The 18,182-nt window shown below is 39.9% G+C and overlaps 3 protein-coding genes across 5 annotated transcripts; all 3 read right to left on the reverse strand.

Moving 5' to 3' along the window:
* Positions 1 to 5,427: 5,427 nt before the first annotated feature.
* LOC148724779 (uncharacterized) lies at positions 5,428 to 10,029 on the reverse strand. Of its 2 annotated transcripts, none has more exons than XM_088731178.1 (2): positions 8,384 to 9,931; positions 5,428 to 6,697 (listed from the first exon to the last, which is right to left on the reverse strand). In XM_088731178.1, the coding sequence occupies exon 2, from the start codon at positions 6,485 to 6,487 to the stop codon at positions 5,501 to 5,503; it is 987 nt and encodes a 328-aa protein (XP_088587304.1). In that variant the 5' UTR covers positions 6,488 to 6,697; positions 8,384 to 9,931; the 3' UTR covers positions 5,428 to 5,500. The 2 variants fall into 2 exon arrangements, with proteins under 2 accessions (XP_088587304.1, XP_088587303.1); XM_088731177.1 differs by having other exon boundaries at positions 6,561 to 6,697; positions 8,384 to 10,029.
* A 119-nt stretch (positions 10,030 to 10,148) lies between these two features.
* Positions 10,149 to 12,856, reverse strand: LOC111328601 (uncharacterized). 2 transcript variants are annotated; one of them, XM_088731179.1, is made up of 3 exons: positions 12,738 to 12,856; positions 12,525 to 12,604; positions 10,149 to 11,415 (listed from the first exon to the last, which is right to left on the reverse strand). In XM_088731179.1, exon 3 carries the CDS (start codon positions 11,410 to 11,412, stop codon positions 10,495 to 10,497), a length of 918 nt encoding a protein of 305 aa, XP_088587305.1. In that variant the 5' UTR covers positions 11,413 to 11,415; positions 12,525 to 12,604; positions 12,738 to 12,856; the 3' UTR covers positions 10,149 to 10,494. The 2 variants fall into 2 exon arrangements, with proteins under 2 accessions (XP_088587305.1, XP_022788807.2); XM_022933072.2 differs by having other exon boundaries at positions 12,525 to 12,830.
* A 942-nt stretch (positions 12,857 to 13,798) lies between these two features.
* LOC111328600 (uncharacterized) lies at positions 13,799 to 17,347 on the reverse strand. Its single transcript, XM_022933071.2, has one exon. It carries the CDS (start codon positions 17,169 to 17,171, stop codon positions 15,630 to 15,632), a length of 1,542 nt encoding a protein of 513 aa, XP_022788806.2. The 5' UTR covers positions 17,172 to 17,347; the 3' UTR covers positions 13,799 to 15,629.
* Between the last annotated feature and the right edge of the window lie 835 nt (positions 17,348 to 18,182).

Raw genomic sequence — 18,182 nt, forward strand, 5'->3', positions numbered from 1 at the left:
AAAACAATCGATATGATAATCGTAATGCTGATGACACCAATGATAAACTCTCCCTTACACAGGATCTACAAACGTTTACTCGTATTTACCTTGAACAAGACGATCCAAGATCGTAAGTCAGGCTACAGGGAGACGTGCTGTTATGAGTGTTGACCATTCGTGGTGCGCAGTGATTCTAAAAGAAACTTAAACTAAGGAGGTACCAAGGTCCCGGTTTGTGGGCGTAGCATAAATTTTTTTTTTACCTTCCGAGAGACACCAATTCTACAACAATGCACTCATATATTTTTGGTACAATGCCCTAAAAGGTATCACAGAAGCTGCTACTGTGGTCCTTTCGAGGCTGAACAGCCTAAGAGATACCAAACCCACCTTTTTTAACCCCTAAAAGGTACAATAAGCACCCCAGACCCTTTTTTATTTAAGGATTCCCCCCTTCCCAAGGGTGGGGAGGGGGGAGTACAAGGAAAAGAAACTTAAACTAAGGAGGTACCAAGGTCCCGGTTTGTGGGCGTAGCATAAATTTTTTTTTACCTTCCGAGAGACACCAATTCTACAACAATGCAAGGAAGTATATTTCATCGTGAAGACATTGTAGACATAGCATACCTCATCATCATCATAATCATCTTTATTTTGCACTATTTATATCATTAACTACAAGTGAGATAAAATAAATAGGAGAAAATAGAGAGAACAGAGTTTTGCATATTGTAAGAAAGGGAGAAGTGTGTAGTGACCTTAGTAGCAATTGCTTTTGAGATGGTCACTACCACAGGATTTCACGAGGAAAATATTTATTAAAAGCTAGCATACTGTATTTAAGATTTGCAAAAAGGGTAAAAGGAATATAAAAAGTAATACATTAAGCAATTACAAAGTAATCTTCAAGAAGAGTACGACATTTTTTAATTTCAAAGACATGTTTCGATGTTACGAACATCATCTTCAGTTACAGAATATTTGAAAAACCGTTAGGGCTATATAACAACTAGGCGAAACATGCATAATTAATTATGATTAAGTGACAAAAATTACATATTTGAGTGAGTAACAAAGTGTTGGAAAGAATATAAAGCCTAAAGCGTAAGCGTCATGTTGACGTGATGAACTTGTTGGTTTAAATTAGCCTTTTCCCAGTTTATGTGCATAGCCTCCTTAAGTTTAAGTTGAAATTTAGTAGGGGCGGAATCAAGGATTTCAAAACAATCCGCAGAGCAAGGTTGACGACAACTTTCTGAGTTTTGTAACTGTTTGAAGATATGTGAGCACTTGTCTGATGAGAGATGTTCACGGACGCGTGTGGAAAAATGACGAACAGTTTCGCTGATATAGCAAGAAGACTTTCAACATCAAAGGAAATGAGAAACTTGTTGTTAAGATCGGAACTCCTGAGCTCTTCAACAAAAGAGAATGAATCTGTGACCGAATACTTGCTAGGTAAAAGTGGAGTAAGAAGAGAACTTAAATACTTGGCTAAATTATAATTATAAGCTCTAATAGAAGATACAATAGGTCTAAGAGGTGGTTGAATGTGATTTTCACGTTTCTTATGTAATTTGGGAAGGCCATAAAATTTTTCTGGTTGTGAACCCTTGGGAAAATCCTAGTATCGGTATCATTATCAATAGAATGCTTTTTCTTGAGTAAACTAATGAAACGTTTAAGTCTGCCTTCTCTTAATAAAGTGGGATCTTTGTCTAGTAGTTTGAATTTAGATTTATTATTAAGTATATCAACGGTGTTTCTTTAGGCATTTCTTGAAGGACGGTAGGAAGAGATGTAGTTTTGAGCCAGATGAGCGATTTCAGTTTTTAGGTGCGTAGCGGAGTTTTCGTCCATAAGTTTGTTCTTCATGGTGTAGTGGATCTTTTCGAAGGAAGCCAGAATATTCGTCTTGTTGAGATGAGGAGGTTTGATAGAGAAACCTAGCCCATTCTTTAGAAGTTCAAGTTCATCATCACTCAGATTAAGCGAAGAAAGATTGTTTACAGTTTCATTCGGTGAGAAGGGTAATACGGTATTCTTAGTTAGATAAATATTGTAAGAAATAGACAACTTTTTTGAGAGACATGTTTCGGCATGCTTATGCCATCCTTAGTTAGGTTTTTAAGTTTCTTTCGATGAGTTGAATTGAAATAACTTTGGAGATGTTCTAGTCGACATTTTTCTTTAAAAATTTTTGTAGAAGGTACTAATCAACAGAATTCAGAGAGTTTTTTACGAGTTCAGTTGACTCGTCACAATCACGGGTTAGTTTGTTGAGTTCTTTTTGACGTTTGGAGATGGCAGTGCGAAGTAGGCGTTTACGGATACCGACAACATCATGATGGTTGGTGTTGGGTAAAGGGAAACAGATAAATTTCGGGAAAACATTAAAGGACTTACATGAACGAAGAAAGGACAAATCCAATTCAGCTTTGTGTTTCTTGATAGAGAGTTTTTCCAGTTGGCGAAGGTCTTGTAGGGAAACCCATCCTTGGTATTTACTTGTTAAGTCGTGTATGATATTTCCATAAGGTCGTAGTGTGTCTTCTGTGTCTTCCACAATGAACAGGATGCTATGTCATTTTTTGATTACATTAATTCACAGCCCCCCAACATAAAATTCACTTTCAAAAAAGAGAATGATGGTAAACTCTCCTTTCTTGATATATTTATCGACAACTCTTCGAATGATTGTGTTTTTTCAGTTTTTCATAAAAAAACCTACACTGGTTTCCTAACAAATTTCTTTAGTTTTATTCAATCATGCTACAAAATTGGCCTTATCCGAACTCTTATTGACCGTATCTACAAAATCAACAACACCTCTTCCGGCCTTCAAAACGATCTTAAGAAACTTTCCGACACTTTAAAACGTAATTCTTTTCCCTTCGCATATTACTGAAAGAACTTTCAAGCGGTATCTTGACGGGTCCTCCTCTCAAAATAGCCGGAACATTGATGACAATAATACACGTTACTTTAAACTCCCTATTGTCGGCTATTATTCTAAAATAGCGAACCTCAAACTCCGACAACTCACCAAGCGCTTTTGTAAATCGGACCTAAATATCAAACTAGTTTTCACTTCTTTTAAAATTAAAAACATGTTCAGTGTTAAAGATCGTACTCCTGATGCTCTAAAAACCCCGTATTTCCACTGTAGTTGTTGAAAATTAAGTTTTCCAACGGTTTTTTTTTATAGTTAACTTTAACTTTTAACTTTTAAAGCCATCCATGGCCTCGCACCCGCATATATTAGCAATCTTTTAGTTATCAAACGCAAGTCCTTGTACAATCTTAGATCTAACTCAGGTATTTTATTAGAGCCACCTAGAGGCAAAATGATGGCAACCCTGGGTAAACGTGCATTTCAGGCAGCTGCACCGCATCTATGGAATGAGCTTCCATTGCAACTACGCAATATTCGATCTGTAGAAATTTTTTAAGAATTCAATTAAGACTTTTCTTTTTAGGCAAACCTTTTAATGGTAGATAAATTATGAATCCTATATAGCCAATTTAACTGTAATATGTAATTATTATTTATTTATCTATTTATTTTTTAATTAGATGAGATTTTAATATTTAGAGATATCAGTTGTAAAGCGCTATTGATCTGTTATTGTAAGTAGCGCTAAAAAAGAAATAAATTATTATTATTATTATTATTATTATTATTATTATTAGTTTAAACCACTGGACAACATCCCGTAGCTTTAAGCTTTAATTTGGACTGATATCTCAACTCCACAAAGCCCTACAGCAGGGCATTGTTTTTAAGAGCAGTTGTGTTCTCTCAAACTGTTCACTGCAATTATTTCATATGTACTTATCTGCACTCCTCTCAGTCCATAATTGTCACTGAGGGAGTGTATAGTCTGAAAATACTGTACTAAGCCCTGAACAGATGGTACTTCTGATAGTACACATGTACCTGAGGAATGGCTTCTACCATATTCGTTTCTTGCATGAGAATCAAATATCTCATAACCTCCATTATCAGTATGATAGATACTGAGACCATTTACATTCTATTGTCAGAATAAATGAAGAGTAACTTTGTGACAAGAGTGATTCAAAAGCCCTTTCTGTAGACATACTGTACTGATATTCCTCAATTATTGAATCACACTGTTAATATCACAACGATTAACAAACACCGCACGATGAGATCTGAATTCTTTTGCATACTTTATTTCTTTTGCAACTTCATTTTGTTGTGCACACAACACTGATTCGTCACACTTTTGTTCTATGCATGGCGCTATTTTGTCCAAATTATTCATTTTTCACATTAATTTGACACCGCGTTGTTTGTTTGGTACCAAACCATATGAAATATGGTACCATACCATATGAAATAACTGCAGTGAACAGTTTGAGAGATGAACACAACTACTCTTGAAAACAATGCTCTGCTGTAGGGCTTTGTGCACGGTGTTACTAAGTAACGAAGTCTTGTAGTTATTATAATTCCAGAACCCTATATTGCATAGCTGACCGAGGAAATAAATTATATCGTAACATGGTCATCAACAGGCATCTAAAAAGGGAAGATTTATACACGAGTCTTAATATTTGTGGAGTTGAGATATCAGCCCAAATTAAAGCTCAAAGCTATGGGATGTTGTCTAGTGGTTTAAACTATAAACTATCAAGAGGTGAGGTGAGAAATAAGCCGGTATCAAACATGGATTAACTGTTTACTTTCTGCAGTTTCAGCTTTATGGGCCAGGAACTTTTTATCACCGGGGGTGGGGGGCAGAGGTTGAGAATTAGGGGGATCGCATGCATGTTTTTCAGGGGAACGTAGGGTGGATCAGGTGTCACTAACTGAGTATAAGAGTATAAAGAAGGGGGGGCTATAGGAACTTGACTTCCAACTTGAGAGGGGATCATTAGAATTCTACAGAGCCTAAGCCGGAGGAGGAGACCATGAATATAATGACGGGTCCCTCGGATAGTCATACGCGTGAGAGTTGGGGGGTGGTGTGTGGGGGGGGGGGAGAAGAAGGGGTGGAGCACTTGAAAATTGGTCTTATTTAAGACAAAATCCATCCGTTTTTACCTGGTCAGTACCACACATGTATCCGGTAAAATACCTAAATTAAACGAGGCTTACCTGTAAGGTGAAGGATTGGGATTCTGTGAGTCATTGGTCGGGAGCGAAGGAGTCATGTGAGAAGGCGCACGAGCCTGGGAAGATCAGTCTTTAACAGATGTGAGCACTTACACCCAGTCATGGGCGGGTTAATAACACATGGGTGGGCACATGACTCCTTCGCTCCCGACCAATGACTCACAGAATCCCAATCAAACTTCACCTTACAGGTAAGCCTCGTTTAATTTAGGTATTCTGTTTCGTCATTGGTCATTGGTCGCTACGGAGTCACGTGAGATTTTAAAGCAGTGTGAGTGCGAACTCAAGCATAACAATGATTTATAGCAATATGAACCTGCTTTAATAACATTCTCTCTTAGCCATCAAAACATACAAATATAGGACACAATCTTAGGTGTCCCTACATACAGCTTTAAGGAGCTCAGTTCCGAAATTCTCTTGAGGTTCCACTGGTTTGTTGTAAAACTTAGTAAATGTGGACTCCTGGGACCACCCCGCACTTTTCATAATTGTGGCGATAGATATGCTGTTTGCTTTTGCTGCAGATGTAGATGCTAATCGAGTGCTGTGTGCACTGTACTTCGAAGTGTCAATTCCAGCATCAACCAGTGTAGCCTTAATCCATCTGCTTATTGTATCAGGGGAAACAGCTTTATGAGGCTTAGAGTAACTAATAAGAAGCTGCTTTACATTACCTCGAAGAGTATCTGTGTGCTTCAGATATTGCTGAAGATGCGTTACAATACAAAGACTTACATCTGGTACATAGGCCTGAAACTCAATACAAGCTAGATGTTTACCTGGTCTGGAAGTTTTTAACAATGAGTTAATGGAAAACACAGCCTTTTCAGAACTTATTTGCATATAATCAATTGATAATGTGTGCAGAGTCTGGCGACGCTGTCCCGAAAGCAACGCCATCAACATAACCACTTTCAAAGTCAAGTTCTTAAAACTAAGTTTCACAGGTGGCCCAAGTTTAGCTAGATAGTCTAATACCACAGTGACATCCCAAGTTTCTTGGTACCTTGGGAGAGAGGGTCTGCACTCAAAAATTCCTTTGAGGAAACGACAGACGAGGGGATGCTGTCCAAAAGTGTAATGCTCTGATGTAAAACAAACAGTAGACAAAGCACACCGTGCAGTGTTGAGGGCACTGTATCCAATCCCTGTGTGGTAAAGTTCTGCTAAGAAATTAATCCCATGTTCTATAGTTGCTGAAAAGGGATTAATCTTCCTTTGACAACAGTATTGTTCCCATTTAGTGATGAATGGTTTATATTGTTGTTTGGTGCCCTTTCTCCAAGACTGTAGGATGAGTGAGGTAGCTGATTCCGAAAGCCCTCTGCCTTCAAGTGATTTCCTGACAAGTGGCATATCAGAAGTGTGAGCTTCTCATATAGTGGATGCACCAAGTCTGGCTGTTGAGGTAGAAATAAGGTGTGTTTCTTCTTGGGAAGCACAAGGGGTTCCTGAACCAACAGTCTCATAACCAATGGCCACCATGGCTGAGTTGGCCAGCACGGCACAACTAACAGTCCTGTGGTCTCCTCTGCTTGAATTTTCTGTAACACTTTTGGGATGATACTAAAAGGAGGAAAGGCATAAAAAACATAAGGTTTCCAAGAAATTGAAAAGGCATTAATAGCCATTGCTTCAGGGTCTGGTTGGTAGGCAACAAATGGTCTTAGCTGGTAATTAAGCCTAGATGCAAATAGGTCAATCTGAGGCTCAACATGAAGTTTCTTAATGGCTGCGTGAAAAATTTTTCTGTCTAGAGTCCATTCAGTTTGTTTCCTAGATTTCCTGGACTCTGCATCAGCTAGTGTATTCTCTTTCCCTGGGATATGACTTGTGGTTAACCACATGTTATTGTCAAGGCACCACTCCCAGAGCGTACAGGTTAGATCATTTCGCTTTCTGGAATGGCTTGTGCCCATTTTACCTAAATCTGACACAGCAGTCATATTATCAATTCGCACAAGTACATGCTTTCCTGATAACTCTTTATGAAATGCCTTTAGAGAAAATAGCACTGCAAGCATTTCAAGATAATTTATGTGATTAGAAGCCTCTTCTGGAGTCCAAGGTCCCCCAATCTTTGCATTATTGAGTACTCCTCCCCAGCCCTCTTTACTTGCATCTGTGTATAAAGTGGCCTCTGGCTGAGGAGAGCTTATAGGGTTGTATAATGACCTTGCTGAGTTTATCCACCACTGCAAATCACTGCGAGACAACTCAGACAGTTGCATAAATGCATCAAAGTTGCCCTTGTTTAGGCCCAAGGCCTCAGTTTTGTCCATGTCCAGTGACCTAAAATGTAAAGGCCCTAGCCTTGCTGCTGGAAAATTTGATATGAGGAACCCAAGGGTTGATGCCACCTCTCTTACTGTAGGGTGCAGACACTCCAACAGCCCTTGACAGGTATGAATTATCTTTTCGGTCTTCTCAGAGGTTGGATAAACTTTCATTGTGATTGAGTCAATGATAAACCCCATGAAGGTGATTCGATGTTGTGGAACAAAGGACGATTTTTCAGGGTGTACAGTAAACCCAAGAGAATCAAATAATCTGACAGTATCCCAAACATTTCTTTCACAGTCATCATAGTCATCACCCTGGAGATACGAGTCATCGATATAACTTGCTGAAAGGTGTCCCAGCTGTCTCAAATGTGAATATACTGGTTTTAATAATTTAGTAAACTTCCTGGGGCAAAATGCCAATCCATTTGGAAAGCAAACATATTTATACAGTTTTCCACGCCACTGAAACTTCAGGTATTTTTGGTCTGCAGTGGCAATAGGCACAGAATAATATGCATCCTTTAAATCTATGGATGCCATAAAGCACCCAGGTTTTACCATTTGTAAAACAGTATTAAGTGAGTCCATTTTAAAATGGTGGTATTGTACATGAATGTTTAAACGCTTGAGATTTAAAATTACTCTGAAAGAACCATCCTTTTTGGCCCTAGTGAAAATAGGAGAGATAGATTCCCCTTTTTCATGGCTACTTGGGGTAATAACACCCTTAGCAAGGAGTTCAGCTATTTCAGTATCAATGACATGTTGTTTGTCTAAATCAAGGATTTTCTTCCCTTTGGGGACTACTCTTTGATATGGAGTTCTGGTAAACTCGATTGGCTGGCCTAGTATCATTTGCAATATCTCAGGGTCTGAGGTTAAGGCCTGCCACTGATAAAAATATTCTCCCAGCCCCCCCTGCTTTAAAGCAGTGCGCCTTGTGCTCAAGGAACTGTAACATATTTACCTTGTTTGTTGGGATATCAGAGCATTTCACTGGCTGGATTTCTTCTCGGTTGCCTGTGGTTTGTAGGAATTGTGGTTGTGTGGCCGGTAAGACCGGCCCCTCTTCCCTAAAAAAGGCTTTCCATTTGAGTGAGAAGATTTGCCCTTCCAGCCATCGCTATGGTTGCGATAATATGGCTTTGCAGTAGTCGCATGACCAATTTTGTTAGTTGCTTTGATATTGTTAAGCTGAGATTGCAGCTCATCTCCAAACAATAAACTCGTGATGGGTACTTGAGAGCCACACAACGAGGAATATTCGTTATTTAAGTTTGGTTTGAAGGCGTCGCGTCGACGGTATGATAGGTCAATGTTTACATGGCCTAACAATGCCAGAGCGTCAGCATTATGCGTGATTAATTTCCCCAATTTCTCAGTGAGAGCCGACGCTGAAGTCTTCTCAGGATCTGCACGGATAGCCAACAGTGTGTCAGTCGATTTAGCGATTGCACTACCGACTTTGACAAGTACTTTCTGCATGTTGGCAAGGCGTAAATCTGCGCTCCTGGTCACGTGCTTCAGCTTATTCCAGATCTCGGGGTTGACCTTTGGCACAGTTAATTTCTCGCAATTATCGGGTCGATTGTATTTCGCCAATTTTTCTTTCAATTTGGCTTCCTCTAACTTAGAACCCCATCGCTTATTGACAATATACGCCAATTTCTGAGCGACTTTTGGGTCAGTTTGCTCATCCGACTCAAAGTCTTGAGCAATTTCATTGAGCAATGTGTCAGAGCTGCCCAGTTTTGGCGGGTCGCCATTGGGCGGGAAATTAAGTTCCTCAGAATCTGACTTCTCAGGGTCTGAATCTCCACCATCACTCATGGTATTAGTTGTAGGAGATGTTCTCCTCTTTTTTGATGGTGTAGCATGGTCTTCTGGTGCGCCAGCTAACCGTTTCATAGTGTTTTCCATGGACGACATGGTAGAACTCATTTGGGTCATGGCCGACAATACATCAGCAAGCACTTTGTCTCTACCCCGATGCGAAGAATTCGCTGTCTCGTTTTCTTCAGAAAGTAAATTTTCTTCTTCTACCGGTGAAAGGGGGTCCCTTCCACTCATATTTTCGGCAGTCATCTAGTTTTCTCAGTGTCGTGCAAACACCGTCCGACCTTCCCAAAGGATCGTACACAACTGATCTTCCCAGGCTCGTGCGCCTTCTCACGTGACTCCGTAGCGACCAATGACCAATGACGAAACAGAACCCTGCTGAAAGCTTTGTTAATCTAAACGCGTAATTTTACAACTGTGCTTGGACTATGGGTGTTTGCACCAGCATTTTCTTAGCGAAATCTTGCCGCCATCTTTGATTTAAATGGCAGGGGAAGGCTGGGGGAGAAAGTAATTTGTACCAAGGGGATGAGTGACGGTCAAAAACAAGGAGAGGCTGGGGTGGAGGAGTGACTATTATTTTCTTCTCGCCCTTTCCCCGCCCCCTACCCCCACCGTCCACTCTGAACCCAAATCAAACATGGCGTTCGGATAAACGATGACGAGCCTATAACCTCAACTCGCCCTTAAAAGACACCTGCACTGCAAGCTACATGCCGAGAGGACCCCTAAAATCCTTTCTCAGACCGAACGGGGAAATATATATACCCCCCCTCTCAGAGGCTCCAAAAAAATATGCCCCTCGGCGCCGATTGAATTTTGTATCTTGTGTATGCTAGAGATGAAATTTGCATCCGTACTTTACTTCCATTATTTTTCGTGGTCAACCAATATTTGAACCTGCAACGATTCTATTTTCGATATTTGATTGTTTCTCTGAGCCAAGCTTTAGTTTTAATCATCTTAGAAACCCATCCTGACATAATAATTATAGTAACAACTCAAGCATGCTGAACATGTGTGCCTCCTTTTTGCGTTTTTTCTGGCGAGAAGAGGCAGACGCGCTCTTTCTCTGTAACTGTGACTCGTACTTCACCCTCGCCTCGCACCCGCCTTACGCTCGCACGTGCTTCCACGCGACTGAAAACACAAAATAAACTACGGCCGTTCTGCAGGCTTTTATATATTAACAATACGAATATCTTTCGTGGTTCACGATGCAACTCCTAACAATACGCTTTAGTTTCCATCTTCATATGTTAGAAGTGTTTCTTCAGAAACCTCTTTATACGAGGCAGTAGGATTTCGGCAGAAAGTCATAAATAGTAAAATTATAATCGAAATACATATGTCGAGACTCATCAAAGCAAGGAATAGATTCCGCTCAATTTGATCCACCGAAACCAAAATGACTAATACCGGTACATTGATGAAGACTCGGTAAAAAAGGGCCGTTGGGACAAACGGTCGATTAATAGCGCATGCGTTCGTTATGTGATACCAACCGTGAATGGATAGGGTAAAAAACGCGCATGCCAAGAAGCCAGCGGAGTGAGCCTGGAACTCATCGAGCTGTAGAATGTCAGAAGCGATGTCAGGCCTTATAACGAACACGAGCCAGAAGAACAACTGAAACACGCCAATGGAAAGGATGACTGCCATGTCTGCGAAGATGTTTGGGCAAGAAATTCCCGATGAGGATCCCTCTGTTTCGCGGCACCATAACAGCAGGGTGATCAGGGGTAGTAATGTATCTATCACCATGAACACCAGCGCAAATGATAACGGGATATTTTCTCTGAGGACCAGCATGAGTAAGATTCCATTTACGCCGATGAGACGGGATGGAATGGACCCTAAAATGACCCCATGCTTGGGTACTTGGTCACTGGAGCGCGCTGAGATGACGCCTATGAAGCCAATTATGAATACGCCCAATCCTACAAGACGAAGGTACCCTTCAGTACGGCCTTCGAAGCGTAACAGTAACAGAAACTTCCACAGCTGAGGGCAAAGGAGCAAACTGCCTCCTCCCAGGCAATAGGCAATTAGGGCCGACCACTGGGTAAATTTTTGAGTGTTGGTCAGCGGTTGTGTTCTTGGGTAAGACATCATGAATAAAAACCAGTCACGGAAAGTAGCTTCGGTGGTCTCCATGGTCTAAAATTTAATTAGATAGAAATTAAGAAATATTTCAAGTATCTAGTGAGGTTGTCTGCATAAAGTACAGATGTCCGCTGAGCGGTTCATTTTAGAAAAGGACCAGTTAATATTTCTCGCCTGGGAGGATCAGAGGCTTCTTTTTTGTGGGGGGGGGGGGATCACATGGTTTTTAGGGGAACGGAGGGGGGAATCAGCCGTCGGTGACAGAATGTAAGGGGGCAAACAATAAAAAATTGACTGCCTATGAGGAGGACAATTGGAATTCTACAGAGCCTCGGGATGGGGATTAGGTGAATTTAATTGTGACAAAAAGCATCATCGGATCCCTCCCCCCCCCCCTCCGCGCAGTCCCTAGGCTCATTCAAAACAAGTATCAGTGTTATCTGTTATTTCCGCTTTGCGGTTTCAGACACACAAAGGTATTTGCACGGGTCAGTAAATATTTAAGTACGCGCTTCATTAAAACGTTCTCCTACGACTGCCTCTCTTGTTCGATCCTTTGCAAAAATGCATGCCACAAAAATAATTCAAGACTTCTATGACAGTGTTGAACCTTGCTGGAGAGGTCAAGCTGTAGTTGAATTAAGTACCTTTTGCTCACAGCCCGCAGGTTGAATTTTAATTAACTGTTGTTTCTTTACTCGTTATCTTTGCTCCCAGATGAAAATTTCTAGGAAAAACTTTTTATTCATTTCGAAAATCCTGGTCTCAGTGATCGATGAATACTTTTGGATATCATTCCAGCCTCAACCGCCATGTTCTTGAGTTGGTTCTCACTCAAGATCATTTATGCTTCCTTCAAGAAATCGACTTCAACTTATGTAATGGAGATTCGACTCAAAGAACTTATTCTGCACGACAACATCTTAGACCATTACCTAACAATAGCACAGGATTAACTTTATTGTAGCCGCTAATAAACCGTTACTCCTTCGAATATCTAAATTAACTCTACCGTGAATAACCAAACGTTGAGACATAAAATTGTCGGCGTTTACAGCATCGCACTAATAAGCGGTAACACAGTCAACTTCGAAGTTTACAACAGAAAAATTAAATTAAGGTAAATAACTTAAACTACCTGAGGCAATCACTGACTTATTTACCTGTAATTGCAAAGTATCCACCGCTGGAGCTCCTTATAACCGAAGGAAAATTTCTTACGTCCAATCAAGAAGACGTCGTACTACGTAATCAACAAAACTGATTAGGTTCGCTATGCAAATGTATCTTCTGTTGTTTTGTCCTAGACGGCAAGCTACTTAAGTGTTAATAGAACAGTGGTAAAAAAAGGTTTGAATGAGCTTTAGTTGACTTACCCTTCTGAAAGCTCACTGCTGATTAGAAAAAAAATTTAGGATTTGATCAAAATTTTCTCGTACATCTAGAACTGAGAGAAGACGCGGAAGAAAATATAAGCGCAGTCTTCTATATCAATAATTAGTATAATTTCAGAGCTGAGCAAAGAGTTTCCAGCGATCTGATTGGTCGAGCGGTTCCTTATATGACGCTATATAAACCGCTCCACGCGGTTTACATTTAATGTTAAAATAAAATGTTAATAAAGTTACTAAAATGTTATGATTTTAGAAATTTCTCTGTTGTTCAGCTCTGAAATTATACTAAAACAATTATTCGCCTCAGGTTCGGCGAATATTGTCGAATAATCCCCTTGACTTCGTCTCGGAGATTATTCGACGATATTCACCGAACCTGAGGCGAATAATTGTTAATTACAGATCTGTAGGCTTGTTTCAAAACGCGAAGAGAAAACGCAGTCATTTTGTTTTCTTTTTAGTCAGCTATTTCTTTGTAGAATTACATGACAAAAGCATGCTAATTAATTTACTTCCCTATTTTTTTGGCCATTGCCACCGGATTTTTAATAACAAATAAATTTTTATCATTTTCAATTCGCGATTCATAAACAACGACGTTAAATACATACGGGGAAGAAAAAGATACTTGCAAAGTCAACTAATTGTGCTGAACTGTTACAGTAAAAATGCTATTATTCTGTAAAAATTAAAAGAGGCTACGAGCTATTTGTAAATGGTTTCCAGGGAATAAAAGCTTCCCGTAGAGAATTTCATTGCTGTCAAAAAGGTTATTGACACTAGAACTAATGTCAGACAAATAGAAGCCTGGCATCTTTTCATTTCATTGTTTAAGTTTTTAACGCACGCAGATTCAATGGCCTCTCAGCTGTAAAATCAAATGAATGACTTAAATATCAAGTTTGGTTGGTCACGAATCAATTTTGAGCGCAAAATTTTAAAGGAAAAATTATGTGAAACATCTGTTACCAGGAAAAATAAGCTAAGAAAAGATTTAATCGTTCATAGAGATCTGAGTAGGAAACAAAAGTGACGAGAGGGAGAACTTTTCAACCACAAGTTTATTTAATAAAGGCTTTCCTGTTGATTTACCAGTTTTGTTTAGAGCTTTTTTTAAAAGCTGATTGACACCGCTGCCTACTGGCTTGTATAGATTTTTGAAATCCTGCAGGACAACTTCACTCGTGCAACTTGAAAGCAAGATCGGCCAGAGCGCTCACACATGCGCATACGGTTTAGGTGTGAGTTCCAGATATACAACGTACGTACGTAAGAACCGGGCTGAAAAGAAGCGGTGGTGCAGTCTGTCTTTTTCCGAACTGTAGCACGTAACTTTTTTTTTTGACTCAAGAATATCACTTCATTTCGTTCAATAATAAACTAGTCCTTTTCGATGTGTTAGTTATGCCTCCTGGAAAAAAGAACATATAACCCATCACAACTCACGAGCGATTCCAAATCAGGGTGTACATTATTTGGGCCCTAGCTCAGCAAAGCAAACTTGCGTGTTCTGGGAACACGAGCCCTGACAGCCAATTCTGACACCACCAACAATTTGTGAAATTGTTAAGCAAAATATGAAGTCATTTTTAACCGATTTTTCCAAAACGTTGTTGTCCGTGTCTCCTTTTAATAGGGACCTTAAGAAAAAGTCAACTTTATACATTTCTTAGCCGTCCTATACAAATCAACGACGTGAAATCGTCAAAATTTGCGTCGTCTGTGAACCGAAACCGCGACGGCAAATTATTTTAATTTCCATTTGGAACTCAACGGCTACTTTATACGTCATGCTGAAATTGAGCTGTGGCGCTGTATGAGACAGTAAGCTCCTGCAGCCATTTTTGAAATTCTAACTAAGAGTAGAAATTCATTTTTTAATCGAAGTCTTCCTTGGCGTCGCCGTTGTGGTTTCTTAGGGTCCCTAATATAAGGTCCCTAACTTCAAACTTTTCGTCGTATTTGTGTTAGAATTTAAACTATATCTACGTTAAAAATTAAAAATTGGTAAACCTCATCAATCCTCTAGCTACGACCAGTATAGCGAAGTCTTTTTCTATTTCCTGTTATTATTATCATTAAATTAATTTATTATTTTAATTTTAATTTACTATTTATTGTAATTTGAACTACTTTTATCTTAGTGTAATCTGAACTGCTGCTATATTTGCGGCTAAAGTCAAGGGCCAAGGAACGGAAATTCTGTGATCTCGTCTGATAACATCAATGATAAAAGAAAGACAGATAAATCTGGTAAATACACAAAGGAAAACTGGTGGTGCACAAGTCGACTCAAAAGGCACACGCATAACCTATGCCACACTGGTAACTCAACTGGAGGATCGTAAACGCGATATTTTCAATTAGAATTAAAGTCCAGTGTTTACGTGCCAGTTTCGCTTTCGCATGGCTAAAAAGTTAAAGAAACGCCGTGGCCCAGCGCTAAATGTTGATGTAGGAGAAGTCAGTCAAAAAACCGATGAAAATAGTTATTACGATCGACTAAAAGCTTTCTTTAACCAGTAGTGTTTACAATTACAACCACCTACCACCTCTCCCTCAGTAATAACACTCTTCCTCCACCCCTCCCTCAGTACTTGTCGACTGCACCCACCCCTCCCTGAGTACTAAGGGTGTGCCTCCCTCCCTATAAAATGTCCCAAAAAATCTTTCAAAGAAAATAGTCCAAAAAATCGTCCAAAAAATAGTCTAGTCCAGTCCAGTCGATATTTTGCCCTACGCTCGCCTCGACTAGGTTTCAACTTGTGGGTGGGCATTTCTCAAATTGTAAAGTAAAGTTGTAAATTGTAAATCAATGATCAAAATAGTTGTAAATCAATAAAATTGTTGTTGTTGTTGTTGTTGTTAGTTCCCTCAGAAACCATTGCTATCTGACAAACCAGACCACTGTCCTTTCAATGCTGGTTGCAGGTAGTTCTCGCCGTAATTGAAACTCAGCATTTTATTCGCATCTTTCACGGTCACGAATTCTTCATTGTTGATAGTAACAAGGGAAGATCCTTCCATTAGAGCGTGACCTGCCTCGTAAAAATCCACATAGCCTCGTTGTCTCCAATGATGAGACACTGGCAACATTCCCTTCACCGCTTCTTCCAATACTCTGCTGAACAATGCTTTGCCCTCTAAGTCGTCAGGCCCGTCAAAATAAGGGGCTGTATTTACGTCTATGTATGGGGGCACAAGAATATGTCCCCTGGGCATGTTCATGAAAGACATCCCGGCATAGTATTGGTTTTCGAGAACTTTTTCTAGGGTAGAATACGTTGAAGCATTCTTATACACAGCAGTAGGTAGTGCAATATCTATGTCGTATGTCCATGGTATGATCGCTTTACTCCTGACAGCCCCTAACAAGGTGCCGTCAACAATACGGTATTCAAGCCCCAGTTTGTTCAGCCCCATTACAAAATCGCTCAGCATTTTCCATAAAACGGCGCTGCAACAAATCGGTGCAGCTACGTCGGGCAGACCTCGTGGCTCCACATAAGGTTTCTCTGGGCACATCTTCCAGTTTGCGACGCAAGCTGTCCATTCTATTCTATTCTCAGTTACGATCCGAAGTACCGCATGTTTATTGGCAAAATTTGTATATTCAGGAACCTCGTTTGAGCCCTCAAGTTTTCCCCGATCCGCGCGCGTGATTCTGGGTGTCCAAGCGCAAGAACCAAGCTTTGCTATCTTCAGATCACCCTTCGATCGTAGAAAAAATTCCAACAACGATAATTTCCCAAAACCTTCCATTAATCCTCCTATTTTTTGAAACACGTCCTTTCTAATCACAATTGGACCTTGGGTGACATTACAGGTTTGTACAAACGTATCACTTGTCCCAGTTTCACTGTCCGAGTGAAGCTGACCAGACTTTTGTAATGCGACGTTTTTCACAGGGCCTGCATTTCTAATGTGAACGCTCCACATCTTTTTCAAAAAACGACACCAAGACTGATCTAATTGCAAATTCTCAGAAGCTTTGATTTTATGGTTTTTCTGCTGTTGCATACAAGTTGCACCATGAAACTGCTTCCCTGAACGAAGAAATTCACGCAACTTACTTACGGAATATTTGTTTTCCTCCTCCAATTCACGATCAATATCCTTCTCTTGGGTTGAATACGGCAAAATTAATATGTAGAGAGCCTTGTTATTCACCGCACTGGAATAGGTCATATCCGAATGAATGAAAGCCATTGAATCTCTCCAAGAGGACGTCTCATTTGAATAAGAAACAAACTTTGCTGTGTTCGAAATCCTGAGTGTTTGCGTTTTCACTTTGGAGTCATTACGTTTCAAGTGTTCTCTCCATTTCAAGTTCAAATTGATGAAACACAAGTAAAAAAGGTACGAAGAAAGTATCAGAAACGACAAACATAAAAAGTGTTTTCGCTTCCATCCCATTGTACGAGAAGCCCACTTTTTAAGCGTAAAAAAGATTCGATAGCAATTTTTTTCTGCCACAATTTGGTACGATTGGTTCCAATTTATGGATCTACAACAATTTAGAGCAAGCAGAAGTGGATGAACTGGGGCCTAAGCTGTAAAGTCTTTATGATCGTAATTAACGCTGAGGAAAATGTTTTTGTTAGACAGTTCTCTTTGAAAATTAGTTTTATTCTGTATAGCAAGCCGCGTAACCATAGTTTCCATTCATGATGATCATCATGACGGGGGATCTCTTGCATAAATAAATCCTCATGTTTCCAATCGCTCGTCGACGGATTTGGATTTGAACTTTATTGCGGCAGTCAGTGATGAGACAAAATGTTAAAATTACGAGGGTCGGTGTTGTCCCATGCAATTTTTGACAGAGATATTGATTCATTATAGCTCTTACTCGAGAACGAAAATTCAGGAAATTGTTTTTCAGCGACATAATGTTCATTACCGTTTTGCTTCAAAATGTACATGTGTTTTGATCAAACACCTTTACGATCAAGAGACATGCCACACTATGAATGAATGAACGTGCATGCATAGCTAAGGGAAATTCTGGGTACTACGGAAACCAGACCAAATGAGGCTCGTTCTGTTTTAATTTGGATATATCAACAAAGTTGAAATGGTAAATTGGCCACCGTAACAAAGCTGACGTTTCGAGCTTTAGCCCTTCGTCGGAGCGAATAGAGGAATTGTGGTTTGTGTGTGCTTTTAAAGGCGTTCTGTTTTAGGTCATTTCCGAATTACACCTTGCCTCTTTTTCAAAACGAGGCGTTGTGCAGAGGACCTATAAACACTGATATAGAAGATGTCTTATTGCTCTTAAACAGTATATTTTATTGATTCACCTCAGGTGAGGTTTGCTCACACATCGCGCATTCTAAATTTCAATCCATTCTTTATTCTTTAGTAAACTCTGCTGATCTTCAAATCTCACGCAGCTGTCTCTCTCACACACCCGTTATTTCTCTA

The sequence above is a fragment of the Stylophora pistillata genome, chromosome 8 (assembly GCF_964205215.1).
Source record: "Stylophora pistillata chromosome 8, jaStyPist1.2, whole genome shotgun sequence".
Lineage (NCBI taxonomy): Eukaryota > Metazoa > Cnidaria > Anthozoa > Scleractinia > Pocilloporidae > Stylophora > Stylophora pistillata.

Excerpts from the sequence above, each read along its gene's own strand:
- LOC148724779 (XM_088731177.1), bottom strand. The coding sequence starts at position 9,501 with ATGACTGCCGAAAATATGAGTGGAAGGGACCCCCTTTCACCGGTAGAA.
- LOC111328601 (XM_088731179.1), bottom strand. The coding sequence starts at position 11,412 with ATGGAGACCACCGAAGCTACTTTCCGTGACTGGTTTTTATTCATGATG.
- LOC111328600 (XM_022933071.2), bottom strand. The coding sequence starts at position 17,171 with ATGGGATGGAAGCGAAAACACTTTTTATGTTTGTCGTTTCTGATACTT.